General features: G+C 34.6%; 2 protein-coding genes across 2 annotated transcripts; both read right to left on the bottom strand.

Annotated features, from left to right (window-relative positions):
- Positions 1 to 6,478: 6,478 nt before the first annotated feature.
- LOC113272615 lies at positions 6,479 to 6,952 on the bottom strand. The gene has a single exon (XM_026522428.1). It carries the CDS (start codon positions 6,950 to 6,952, stop codon positions 6,479 to 6,481), a length of 474 nt encoding a protein of 157 aa, XP_026378213.1.
- An 18-nt stretch (positions 6,953 to 6,970) lies between these two features.
- On the bottom strand, positions 6,971 to 8,197 carry LOC113272616. The gene is made up of 2 exons (XM_026522429.1): positions 7,246 to 8,197; positions 6,971 to 7,101 (listed from the first exon to the last, which is right to left on the bottom strand). Exons 1-2 carry the CDS (start codon positions 8,195 to 8,197, stop codon positions 6,971 to 6,973), a joined length of 1,083 nt encoding a protein of 360 aa, XP_026378214.1.
- Between the last annotated feature and the right edge of the window lie 5,780 nt (positions 8,198 to 13,977).

A 13,977-nucleotide genomic window follows, 5' to 3' on the forward strand; every position in this document is an offset into this window, starting at 1 on the left:
ATCTCTTTTGCAGCGCACAATTCTTGGAATCTGTGGCAATTTGATGTGAAGAATGCATTTCTATGGTGAATTAGACCGAGAAATTTTTATGAAGCAGCCTCATGGTTTTATTTCTGATAAGTATCCAGATTATGTTTGTCGACTGAAGAAGGCGTTGTACGGTCTTAAACAAGCTCCACGATCTTGGTACGGTAAGATTGCTGAATATCTTACATTTTTTGGTTTTAACATTTCAGATTCAGATTCAAGCTTATTTGTTAAGATGAAATTAGATATGTGTACCATGATCTTATTATATGTGGATGATATGATAATTACTGGAAGTGATGCTGCTGAAATTGCACGTCTTCAAAGTGATTTATCTGTTCGATTTGAAATGAAAAACTTGGGAGATGTTGGATGTTTTTCGAACTTGAAGTAGAAAAAGCTGATGGTTATTTTGTTTCTCAAAAGGGGTATGCTACAAATTTAATAAAACAGTTTAGCATGGATGAAGCGAGACCGATGGCTACACCCATGGAGACTTGTCTCAAATTACAGAAAAATGAAGGGAAGTTACTAGAAGATGCAACCTTATACAGACAACTTGTGCGTAGTTTAATATATTTAACTATCACAAGACCTGATATTTTATATGTTGTTGGAGTTATTTCTCAATTTATGGAAAAACCTTGTGTTTCTCACTAGAATGTAGCAAAAAGAATTTTGCGATGTGTGAAAGGTACTTCAGAATATGGACTTATGTACAAAGGCAGTAAAGAGCCATATTTGCGTGGATTCGTTGATGCAGATTGGGATGGTGATATAAACGATAGGCGCTCAACTACTGGGTATCGTTTTTATATGGGTTCTACAACAGTTTCTTGGTGCAGTAAGAAACAACGAACTGTGGCTCTTTCTAGCACTGAAGCATAGTATGTAGCATCAACTTTGGCTACACAAGAGTGTGTTTGGCTGAAAAGATTGATTGGTGACATTAGCCGTAAGGTAGATTATCTGGTACCAATCAAATGTGATAATCAAAGCGCAATGAAGCTCGCAGCAAACCCAGTATTTCATGCTCGCAGCAAACATATTGAAATTCATTACCACTTCATTCGTGAAAAGGTGCTAAACCGAGAAATTGAATTATAGAACATTCCAAGTGAAGAACAAGTTGCAGATATCTTTACGAAAGCACTTGGAAGAATTAAGTTCGAAAGATTCAGGAGTGATCTTGGTATAATTGATCGTAAGTTGTCACTAAGGGGAAGTGTCGAAAAATAATGCCTCTTACACGAAGAATTTCCTACCGACAATGAGTTAGCCATTTCTCCTAATTCTAGTATGCTTCTTAATATAGTTTCTTCTAGACTTTTCTAGCTTGCATATTAATTAGGCTTTGCTTCTGTTTTTTTGGTTTGTTTCCTAGTTTTGGTGATTTCCTTTTTCTGGTTTATTGAAGCCTATATAAGACCTGACATTCTAGAAGAGTTTCACACCGATAACTACTACTAATTTATGAGTATTATCTTTCAGTATTTTTCTTGCTTCCTTGATTCTTGTCTTTGTTATCATAGCATTATTTGTGTTATATTCATCTAAATTATTTTATGATTTATCCATTAATTTTTTTTCACTCCAAAACATATTTTCAACATAATGAAAAAGAATTACAGAAAGAGATTTTCAGAGGTAAGGGTAATGGTTGGAAGCCGAGCAATAATCTGGGCTCCAACCCCCCTCTGAATAGCAACTCCTAACCTATGAAACAAAAATTTACCTACCTAGCTAAAAAATTCTTAAGCTGTTTCAAGAAAACAATAGTCTCCTCCCCAAGCTCTCCCAAAGTCGTGAAAGCCAAAGTACTGAAGCTATATCCATGAGAGGAACAAATATCAAGATATTTATTACGCTTACGTTTCACAATACGAGAAATAGCCTCACCAGGCACAAATTTTTGCACCCCATTGCCAGTGAAAGGTGAAATGCCGGTTACATCAAAACATGTATCACGCCCTCCATCCCAATTACAAGGATATCAGCAGGCCTAGCTTCACCTCTATATTGATTTTTTCATCGTATAAAAAGGAAAAAAAAAACTTGTTACGTTATATAATACATATTATGCAGAATTTTTTGAATTATGCAAATATTTCATATCTGATTATTTTAATTTTGGAGTCAAAAGATTATCTAGATACTTATAAATTTAGAATATAATTTGAGATAATTGATTATTTTAATTTAGAATGCTGGTAACTCTAGAGTATTACAACCATACGCAAAGCAACTCCAGTTTTTTTTTTAATTATTATTATTATTATTTGAAATCAAATACAAAATTCATCTAAAGAATTTATATCAGACAAAAAACTTGTTGGGAACCTAGCCACAAACTGGACTCTAACCCCTTTCTGTACTACCACACTTAACCTATGGAAAATGAACCCTCCAATATTCACATTAGCATCATGGTTAGCCATGTAGTTGTGAATTTAAAATATAATTCGAGATGATATTCGATATTTTGATTAAAAACAGATTGATCTCGATTTTTTCTTATCCAAGTCCAATATACAATTTAGTTTGTAGAAAAGTGTGATCCGAATGTTCATTCATTTTAGTTTCTTCAAAGATTATAAAAGTGAGAATTTTTTTTGCTCCATTTCTTCCACAGGACGAAGACATTTTTTTTTTAATCTTGCAAAATCTTATTGGACGCGCTTAAACTTCATACTTATTTCAGAGAAACTGGCCCAATGCATCTTTACAAAGCTAATAATTAAGAGAAAATAGTACACAAATTCACTTTATTCATTTATTTATTACAATTTTTTAAACTAATCCTAATTAATAAATAAGATCAGAAAGGGTTTATAAAGTCCATGGGGGTCATTTGGCTGTATACGATTAATCCAAATCCATGCTTCCCTTTTAAAAAAGAAAGAAAACAAGAAAAGATTATTGTTGCTAATGGCATTTGGTGTGAGTGCATTACTATTGATTGATTAATGCAAACGTACACGAGTTTCTATTCACATATAAAACAACAATTAAATTAATTAATTAATCGTGTGATTACGTTCATTTGCAAGAAGTTCTTCTTCCACTAACACTCGTTCGGATAAGAAAGTTGTCATCTTTAGTAATACCTTTAGAACCAGATTATATTTTTCCTCTGCTTCAATTATTTGTTTCAGATTTTTGTCGTCCAACCGTGACATGTGTACATCACTCTTGATCAGCTTGTAATCGGTTCCGGCAACCAGGAGACACATAATTTGAGGTAACCCGAACATATACATTTAATATAGAGATGCGATTCAAAACACGTGATAAAAAAATTTCTACGGGAATAAAAAAAAAAGTTAAGTACAACCCAAATGAATGACTTTAACTTCTTTTTCCTTCTGAATATTGTTTAGTCCCTTACTAGTTTTTCATGTTACATAATAAAAAAGTTGTTGGAAATTTTGTATATAAACTACAATAAGAAAAGCAACGAGAGTGCAATTCCACGAGAAACTTAGAAAAGCAACGAGAGTGCAAACCTAATTTAGACCATCCCAAAGTCGAGGCAAAGATTATATTTTCTAGCCTTAAGATAGATTCATCCCACACTGATGCTTACAAATTATTGATGTCTGTCTCCCAAGATACAAGGACTTTCTTCAAGATATAGTAGCACCCCAAACTTCGAGAAACGGTGAACCAAAACTTTAGTGATGAACTCTCTTAATTGACACAAACTTAATCGATGATTTATAGTGAATGCAACCGAATGATTATTAGTTTTCTGATTGTTTTTCTAACCTAATTATGTGTTAATAATACCTCTTCGCTGAATCATCATGATTCTTCATGGAATTCCATCAAGAGTTTTTTCTGAAAGGTTATTTTCTTTCACGATGAGGATATGTTTCTTCTAAAATTAAAAAGGAAATTACTCCGGGTCTTTTTTTTTTGGTACACAAAAGGAGAAAATAGAAAGACTAGCTATTATCTACAGACCATAGATTAACAATGCTAGACAGAATATTAGAGCAGGTCCATTTTTGTTGGATGTTGTGGGAAAGTACATATGCTGCCAGAAAGTGAGCAACATTATTGGCCTATTTTGGCACAAAGCTATATGCACCATCACTGTTGAGAGTAACCATGTTATCAGTGATATCATTTTTTAGCTTCCAAATTCTCCACGGAATCTTTCTCAGTTCACCTTTTAAACTTTTCACGACCATTTGACTGTCACCTTCTAGGATGATGTGGCTCAGATTTAACCAAATGGCTAGTGTTAGAGCACTGCTCGGTCGAACTCGCAAGCGTTGCTATCTCAAGCTTGTTGTCAAATTTAGTTTCCAAAACTATAAGTCTTGATTTCTAGTCTACTCATAGCTAAGTCTCAGACTAGGATAAAAAGTCTAGTTGAGCTCTAGACTACATGGCGATCATCATACAAAGACGAAGAACTACTCAAGGAACTGGTGGAACTTCATCGACTAAAAGGTATGCGGAGACTTGAACTTATCTATTACTCAAAAGTCTATCTACTCTATCACCTATCTTGAGACAAAAGTCGTATTGTTATGTAGACTATGATTATACACATTTGCTATTTCGAGCCGAGTTTATCTCGTTTATCTATTTCTCGAAATATGTGTTGGTAAGCTTTCGCTTTGGCCAAGTTCATCTTTACTAGTGATGAAAGTCTTTTTTTTTTTTTTTCTTTTTTTTTTTTTCTGAATCACATTAATTTTATTGATAAAACCAAAAAATTGGAAGATTACAACGTTAAGTTTCAAAACAAGAGGAGCCAACTACATAGGTTCAAAGAAATGAGGAGAAACTAAATTGACTTTGATTACTCACTATAATAGACAGAAATAATTCCCTAACAAAACCCGTAATATGTAACATCTGGCATTTCAACTCTGGGAAGAAAATTTGGTCTTCCAAGAATCATTTGTCTTTCACCTGCTTCCAATCTTGCTCCTTGCTTTGCTGTTGCGTCGGCAGAAAAGTTTACCTCCCTCGGATTGTGTTGAAAAATGACAGAAGAAACTTTACTTATTGCTCTCTGCCATCTCATTCTAATGAACCATGGAACTTGATCTCTGGCAAAATCATCAATTACTGTTTTGGAGTCTGAACACAAAATGATGTTCTGTAACCCCCATTCACCTGCCAATTCCACTGCACACAGTATTGCATAATTTTCTGCTATGTAGTTAGTTGCAATGCCTAAGCCTCCTGATAACACTCCAATTACCTGACATACATGATCTCTAATTACAACTCCAAAGTCAACTGTACCTAGGTTGCCAAAGGATGAACCATCACAACAAAACATTGTATAACCAATTGGAGGTGGGGACCAATAACGTCTTTGATACATTGAAACTTAGTATTTCTAGTACCCAAATTAAAGAATGATATTATCATGTGATCATAATTTTGGTTCCACTTATTACCTTTCATTCTTAATCCACCTTCAAGGACCAGCTTTTTTATTCTACATTTGAGCTGTTGTTCATTTGGCTTGACATTCTCAAATATTTTCCTATTTTTTTTGAAACCAAAGATCTTTGATGATTGAACAAGCAGCTGTGATCCAAACTTATTTCACCAATGGACTTTTATCTTTTGAACTCCTCCATATATCTTCAAAAAAAATTGGTATTCTAAATTCAAAGACAGAACACAGCCAACTCCATATTTTGACACTGAAAGTGCAGTCCCACAGAATGTGACTCATACTGTCAAGATTGTTTTCACAAATGCAGCATCTTGAAGCTAGTTCATATCAATTATTGACCATTGCAGGATCATCAACATAAATGCGTTGGATAACTTTCCAGACATTACTTGTTATACTTGGATGCAAAAAAGTATTCCATATGTATTTAGAGTATTTTAAAATTGGTTCTTTGTGTCTAAGAAATTCAACAACTGAAGATATGGTAAATTTACCTTGCATATCACCATTCCATATTAGAGAATCATGCCCTCCACCAATGTCAGGTAAGCTCATGGAAGTAAGCAGCAGCTGCAGCTCTGAAGGAATGCTCCTTCTACCATCCTTAATAAGATCTGATACTTTCATGTTTAAATTGTGTTTTGCATAATCACTTAGTTCATTCTTCTCAATTAGAGGAGTTTCACTCATTCAGCTGTCAAACCAGACATTAACTTTATTTCCATGTCCTATACACCATTTAAGATTTTCCTTTAAAGAACTCCAAGCCCACTTCAATCCTGGCCATATTGAAGATAACTTCCAGATTTCATTCCATTGACCATTTTTATTCATATATTTAGCTTTAAAAAATAATGCCCATTCTTCTGTTGAATTCATAATTCTCCACATCATATTCATGAGCAATTCTTTGTTGATTGTCTCAAGTCTTTGAATCCCCAAGCTACCTTCATTGTAAGGAGTGCAAACTTTCCTCCAAGACAATATTGTATATTTTCTGACTTCCCCATCACCAGACCACTAGAAGTTTCTTATAATCTTTTCACAAACTTTAATGACAGATGTTGGACATTTATAAACTGCCATATTGTAAACTGGAATGCTGCACAAAACTGATTTAATAAGAATCAATCTATCTTGAAAAGAAAGTAGTTTCCCTTTCCAAGAAACTAGCTCTTTTTGAATCATTTCTACCATGGGCCACACAGTAGATACCTTTACTCTACCATGAGATAGTATAACACCAAGATACTTATCAGGGAAATCACTTAATTCCATTTGCATAAACTCCTTAATTTGATTCTTCCTCACTGCATTAGTGCCATCTATAAGCAATTTACTTTTGGCTTTATTAATTACCTGACCAGATCCTTTTTGATACTTATCCAGCAACATCATAAGATGTTCTACACTTTTCTTAGCACCATTGCAGAAAATAAAAACGTCATCAGTAAAGAACAAGTGTGTTGGATGTACCCCTTTTCTTATAACCATTGGAGCTATCTTTCCTTCTTACACCATTTTGTGAATACATCTGCTTAAGACATCTTCCATAATAACAAAAAGAGTTGGAGATAATGGATCTCCTTGTCTCAGTCCCCTTACCACAGAGAAGAAACCATGTGGTCCACCATTTATCATAACTGAAATTTTAGCAGATTCAAGCAGAATTTGCAGTCATTGACACCGGAACTTGGAGAAGCCATACTTGCATAAAACTTGAAATAGAAAATTCTAGTTAAATGAATCATAGGCTTGAGAAATGTCAAGTTTTAATGCTACATTACCTCCTCTTCTTTTTTTCCTCATTTCATTCACTATTTCAGATGCTAATATGATTTGCTCTTGTATACTTTTGCCTTTAATGTAAGCCACTTGCTGAGGAGTTATAATCTTTGTCATCAGTGAAATCATTCTTGTATTGATAATTTTGGTAATTATCTTAAAGCTGACATTACTAAGACCAATTGGTCTAAAATGGTTAGGAGATTTTGCACCTTCAATTTTAGGAAGTAGAACTAGAAAGTTTGAGTTGAGCCCTTTTGGGATGAATCTTCTTCTCCAACAGAACTGAATAGCATGAACCACATAATAATAAATTATATGCCAGCATGCTCTATAAAAACAACCAGAGAAACCATCTGGACCTGGAGCGCTTTCAGGATCCATGCTAAAAATTGCTTCTGCACTTGGAATTGCATCAAGCATTTGTTGATCCTCCTTTATGATTACCTCTGGAATAACTTCAAGAAGAGAGTCAACTTCTTCTGCTGCTTTATACTGAATTTTTTTCTCAAAATGTTGAACCAAAGTATCTGCAATTTTGTTTTGGTCTGAGATTATATCACCATTAATGTCCTCCAGTTCACTAATAAAATTTCTAGATTGTCTAACCTTCAGATTTGTATGGAAGAAACTTGTGTTGGCATACCCCTCTTTTACCCATTTTATTCTAGCTTTTTGTTTAAGCATAGTTTTGAGTTGAACTTCTTTAGAATTATAGGTATTTTCTGCATTTACTAGTCTGTCCAAAGCTTCAGTATTTGATGGATTGCTATCAGATAACTCCATTGCTTTATGAACTTCTTCTTCTACTTCTTTTATTTTAACATGTATATCACCAAACACCTTCCAGTTCCAGTCCTTTAGAATATTCTTCAGCTTCTTTAATTTGTGTAGAAAAACAAAATATGGATCACAAGCAACTTGTTCATTCCAGCATCGAGAAATAACTTCCATATAAAGTTAGAGTGAGATAACCACATATTCTGAAATTTAAAAGGAATGTTTGGAGGTTTAGGAATGCTTACACAACCCCCTAGCAAAGGAGCATGATCAGACGAAATTCTTAACCCAACTTTATACCCTCAATCTGTATGCTTTTGGAACCATAAATGATTGTAGACTGCTTTGTCTAAATGGCACAATATTCTTTTATTCCCATGTTGGGAATTAGACCAAGAGTATTGTCACCCAGTTTTTGGAGCATGTATCAAATCACAAACATCTAGACAATTGTTAAATTCTTGCGTAACTCTTCTATTTTCTGCTCTTCACCAACCTTTTCTTCAGAAGATACTATAGAATTGAAGTCTCCTATAGCTAGCCAAGGTTGCTTTAAATCACTGACTAATTCCATCTCACTCCATAAGAATCTTCTTTGAACAACCCCCACATGAGCATGAATTCCAGAAATAAGAACACCACCAATGCTGAAAGTTATCATCTGACTAGACATGGAAATAACAGTTGGCTCTGGTAAAGTTTTGTTCCAAAATAGCCAAATGTTACCTTTTTTATTAGAAATTGAATCGTGAATTACTTTATTTTGCATTCCAGGAAGATTTAATTTATTGCAGAATGAAGCACTGCATACTACTTTTGGTTCAGCAACAAAAACTAATGAAGGATTGAATTGATTTATTAAAGACCACAACCTATTTGAGCCCTAGATCTCCTAAGTCCCCTTATGTTCCAATATAGGACTTTTATTGTAAAGATTGGAGAACCTTAGTGCCTCCCTTGCCTGGATTCTTTCTAAAATTATATTTGACTGGAACTTGTTGAGAATTTACTTTTTGAGCTGCATTAGTTTGATCAATGGAAGTAGAAGCTAGTTTAGCTGCTGCTGGTTTTTGAATTATCCTGGACCAAGTTATAGTAGGAATTCTTTCCTCTGATACAGACCCATCCTTACCATTGATGTATTTTATAACACTCTTTTCTAAGGCATTGTCTTCAACTATTTGTAGAACTTTTGTAGGAGTTAAAACCTCCTTGTGTTCATGCATAATATTATTTTCTTCATTCTCAGAAGAAAGTGAACCAAACATACTAGAAGTAATTTTAATTGTCTCATTTGCTCGTTGAAAAGTTTTTGGTGACAAGTGAACTTGAGTGGTGGGAGTTTGACATATATCAAATTTCTCTCTGACATGATCTTTAGGAGATTGTCCATTTTTCTGACTACTAGTTATCTTTCAAGTTTCACAAATATCAAATCTCTCACTTACTGTAGACTTTGTTTGAAGTACTGATTTTGGAGAAATACCATTTCCATGTTGATTACTAGCTCCTTGTGATGTGTCTTTATTGATTCTATATTCAGCTGGCAGGTGACCAACAATCTTACAGTGACTGCAGAATTTTGGAGACTTGACTAGTAATGTATTTTGCATAAATCCTCCAAACCTAGTTTTTATCCATAACTTGTTATGCACTTTTCTTTTCAAATCAATATTAATCAACATTCTTGCATAGTAACCATTCTCATAATTCAAGGTAGCTTCATCTACTTTTATTGGATCTCCTAAAGCTCTTCCAATGGTGAAAAACGTTTTTTCATCCCAGTATTCCAAACTAAGACCTGGAAGGTGAACCCAAATCATTGCTGATGATGTTCTGTGATTCTCAGGACGAAAATCAGGAATCCAATTTCGAATCCATAAAACTTGATCTTGAACCTCCCATCTTCATGTTTTGATTAATTTCTTATCTTTTTCATTATTAAGTTTAATTGTAAAGAAACCTTTTCCTAATGGAATCATTTTACATTAACCTTCTAATCTCTACTGATTTTTCGGATTTAAAACTGCATCCGAAAATTTCATACGAAGTAAATCCAATTTACCAATGAGAGAAAATCTCCAAGCAGCACATCGCACTTCAGTATCATTAACAAGATCGATTGATGGACTTTCTTCAAAAGAATTACTTAAATCAACCACAGATGAATCCATTTTTGGGTTTATGTTTTTTTTCATGAAGTTAAATTTGAAGTAAACCCTAACTAATGCTACTAGAAGTAATAAGGAGAAATTTAATCACCAATCATTGAAGTTTGTAGTTAGATTCACCTGAAAATCACCTGAATTGAAGATGTTTGGAGCTCTGAATCCAACGAAGAAATTGAAAAAAAAAACTGAGTCAGTCGCCGATCCTCAGAGCCTAACTCAGTCGCCGAGTAATGTAATCTCTTCGATTTTCTAGTGACGAAAGTCATATTAATTTCAATTACTTGAAAATCGCTTTGACGAAAATAACTTGTGAACAACAACTATATAACGTCCTCTAAGAATGTTTCAATGATTGAAATGAGAGTTTCAAATATAACCTTGAAAGGATATAAACATTGTGTGATAACTCATACATGTGTAAGTCCTTATTCCTTGAACCAAAGTATGCGTACTTTGCTGCTCAGGAAAACCGGAACTAAAGTCCGTGTACCAGTACGCGTACTGTCGGAGGTTCACATACCGTGAATTTCTGCTGAAGTTTGTGAACTGAAAATAAACTTATTCCGGGTACTTAAGTCAGCGTACCAGTATTCGTACTTAAGTGGGTTAGTTTCTAAAAACGATTATTCGTGAACTTAAACTTATACAAACTAAGGAATGCATACTTGCAACCCGTGGCTATAAATTAATTCGAGTGAATTAAATCGTTTTTGCTTCAATTGTGTCTTGTATACTTCTATGAGATCTAAGCAATTGAACAACTCTCTAACTAGTTCTCTTGAGTCATTTGAACTAGTTATGGTTAAGATGAATATGGTTGATATGAAAGTGCTCATATGGCTAACCATTTGGTTAACTACTGTTGAACCAACTAAGTGTACATGTTTGGGTACGGTTACACAAACCTAAATAAACGTTCATTTCATTTGTGTGTTACAAGCTAAGTTCGATCTAATGGTTGAAAGATATTAGCTTGAATCTAATCAGGTTTTCATCTAACGGTGAATATTGAATGCTTTGTTACCAAGGTAACTTAGATTGCAGACCATGATTTGAAAGACTATATAAAGGAGAACTCTAGCAACTGGGAAACCTAATCCCCACACCATCTATGTGATACTAGTTGTATTAGCTAGAGTCGATTCTCCTTTAATCTTAGGTTTCTATCGAGACCATGTCGGTTAACGACTTGAAGACTTCATTGGGATTGTGAAGCCAGACCCAACTATTTTCTTTGTAGTTGCGTGATCTGATCTTGCTGTTTCTATCGTGTTTGAGTACAATCATAAGATTTTATTGAGATTAATTTCTCTGATAGGAAAGATATAAAAGAAGTCACAAACATCTTCATCTTATCGTTTGTGATTCCGCAATATCTTCTTTCGCTAGTCGATTAAGATTATTGTGAGGTGATTGATAATTCTAGGCTATTCTTCGAGAATATAAGTCCGGGTTATCAATTGGTTCCTGTTCACCTTGATTTATCAAAAGACAGAACAAAAACTCGTAGGTATTTTTATGGTAGACAGATTTATCTATTACCGTAGACTTTTCTGTGTGATACATATTTGTTTATTAAAGTCTTCGACTTCGGATCGTAGCAACTCTAGTTGTGGGTGAGATCAGCTAAGGGAATCAAATGTGTAGTATCCTGCTGGGATCAGAGACGTAAGAAACGCAACTGTAGCTTGGATCAGTGTTAGATTGATTGGGTTTAAACTACAGTCCAGATCGAAGGTAGTTTGTAGTAGGCTAGCATCTGTAGCGGCTTAATACAATGCGTGTTTAAGCTGGACTAGATCCCGGGGTTTTTCTGCATTTGTGGTTTCCTCATTAACAAAACTTCTGGTGTTTGTGTTATTTCTTTTCCGTATGATATTTGGTTATATAATTGAAATATCACAGGTTGTGCGTTGAATCGATCAATTGGGAAATCCAACCTTTGGTTGTTGATTGAAATTGATTGATCCTTGAACATTGGTCTTTGGTACCGTTCAAGTGATTTCGCTTGTATTTAATTAGACTCGCAGACTTCTATTTTCTTGAGTAAGTATTGAATCAAGAAAGTGAGATACAACTCTTGGATATACTTTCATTAAGATTGAGTCTGATTGTCTAGTTGGTTCTCTTAAAAGTATATTGGAGTTTGTCCATACAGATTGCTGAGCAAAATATTGGATGTGGTTGTTAGACCCCCGCTTTTTCAATTGGTATCAGAGCAGGCAAACACGTTTAAAGACCTTACAAGTCTGTGTTTGTAGCAATCTGAGTCTGTGGACAAAATATCATCTATGACATATACACATACCAAGATATCTTCCAAATCTTTTAACTATGCCAAATGTCTTGGGATCACCTCAAAGGATTACTCCTTAGCTGATTCTTCCGAATCCCTAGGTAGAAATGTAGTTCTATCAAATGTTGATATCAGTCACTCTAATGAGACATTTGACACTATCGCAAAAGTTGAAATGGAGCTCACCAGAATATCAAAAAATTCTACCGAGGCTATTGATTTTCAGAATCATGCGCAGATTATTGATGCATTTGAAAAGTCTCTTGGTCGAGAACGGGAACTCTATAATATCGTCGAGTCTTTCTCTAACAATATCGAAAAACTTATTCAAGAAACTACTCTACAGCGTGAAGTGTTCTTGAGGATATTGTCAAGGAAGATTCAATTAGAGAAAAACGTTTGATCGAGGTGCATTCATCAGATCTAAACAGACTTCGTGTCGAAAAAGAGAAACTAGGTGCTTTCCTTATTCTAGCCCATGAACAGTGCAAATCCTTGGAAAAGGAAAACTCTGTTTATGAAGAAATTCTTCAGTAGCGGCTAATTCTCAGTCTGAATTACAACACATGAAGAGATGTTTTCCAAAAGAAGTTTTTGTCAAGAAAGGATTACATGACTTGCAAACTTCTAATACGGCTATGAATTTAAAACAGGTTCCAGTTATTGTTTCTCTTCCATGAACCTGTTCATTCTATGGGGAAAAGAATCACTATGCTATTCATTGTTTTTCTAGGAGGAAACAAATCTCTAATCTTCATAATCTGCTTCTTTCTACTATCAATGGAGTAAATCGTCTGACGACATCTACAGTGAATCTCGTGCCCACAGAATACCAGAAACCTTTTAAAAATGGTCTCTCTCCTAGAAAACGTCACAGGTTACAAGTTCATCTCAATGGTATAAATTCTTGTGTCACTAATGAACACATTCCTTGTGTTTATAAGAATGAGCCTGGTAAGTCTAGGAAATGGATCTCTCTGTATTCTGATCCTCTTGAACCAATCTCAAGAGGTCATAGATTTTGTCCTCAGAAAAATCCTTCTGATGGAGATGTTAAACAGGTTGGTTCCTACTCATCTGGGATGAAAGTCAACCGAAGAAAGGCAAAAAACACAAAGGTCCAACATTCAGATGATCTATACAACTCCTTTCTCAATAATCATAGTGGGATTACTTCTCACTCCACCACTTGATTCCAGGTATCCTTATCCTTGTTTCTAGCTTGAGAGGTGCAAGGATGATGATTGAGAAATGCTCAAATGTGTTGTATAATATTTTTTTTGTGTTGTTTGTGTTTTTATTGTGCCGGTCCGCAAACATCGTGTCCTCCTCTTGTGAGTTCATAGGGTTTCCGTAACAAGAGTTCCTTTCTCATGTTTACAAACACATATATATACTCTATATTGTATTATTCCATCCCTAACAATAAATTATATGGAGAACTCTGCAAAATCTCAAGAGATTGTGCATCTTGATATGGAGGAAGA

Source organism: Papaver somniferum, chromosome 4, assembly GCF_003573695.1.
Source record: "Papaver somniferum cultivar HN1 chromosome 4, ASM357369v1, whole genome shotgun sequence".
Taxonomy (NCBI): Eukaryota; Viridiplantae; Streptophyta; class Magnoliopsida; order Ranunculales; family Papaveraceae; genus Papaver; species Papaver somniferum.

Excerpts from the sequence above, each read along its gene's own strand:
- LOC113272615 (XM_026522428.1), bottom strand. The coding sequence starts at position 6,952 with ATGGTTATAAGAAAAGGGGTACATCCAACACACTTGTTCTTTACTGAT.
- LOC113272616 (XM_026522429.1), bottom strand. The coding sequence starts at position 8,197 with ATGGAAGTTATTTCTCGATGCTGGAATGAACAAGTTGCTTGTGATCCA. Across the intron at positions 7,102-7,245 it reads GAGGAAAAAAAGAAGAGGAG|TTATGATAAATGGTGGACCA; the intron begins GTAATGTAGCAT and ends CTAAAATTTCAG.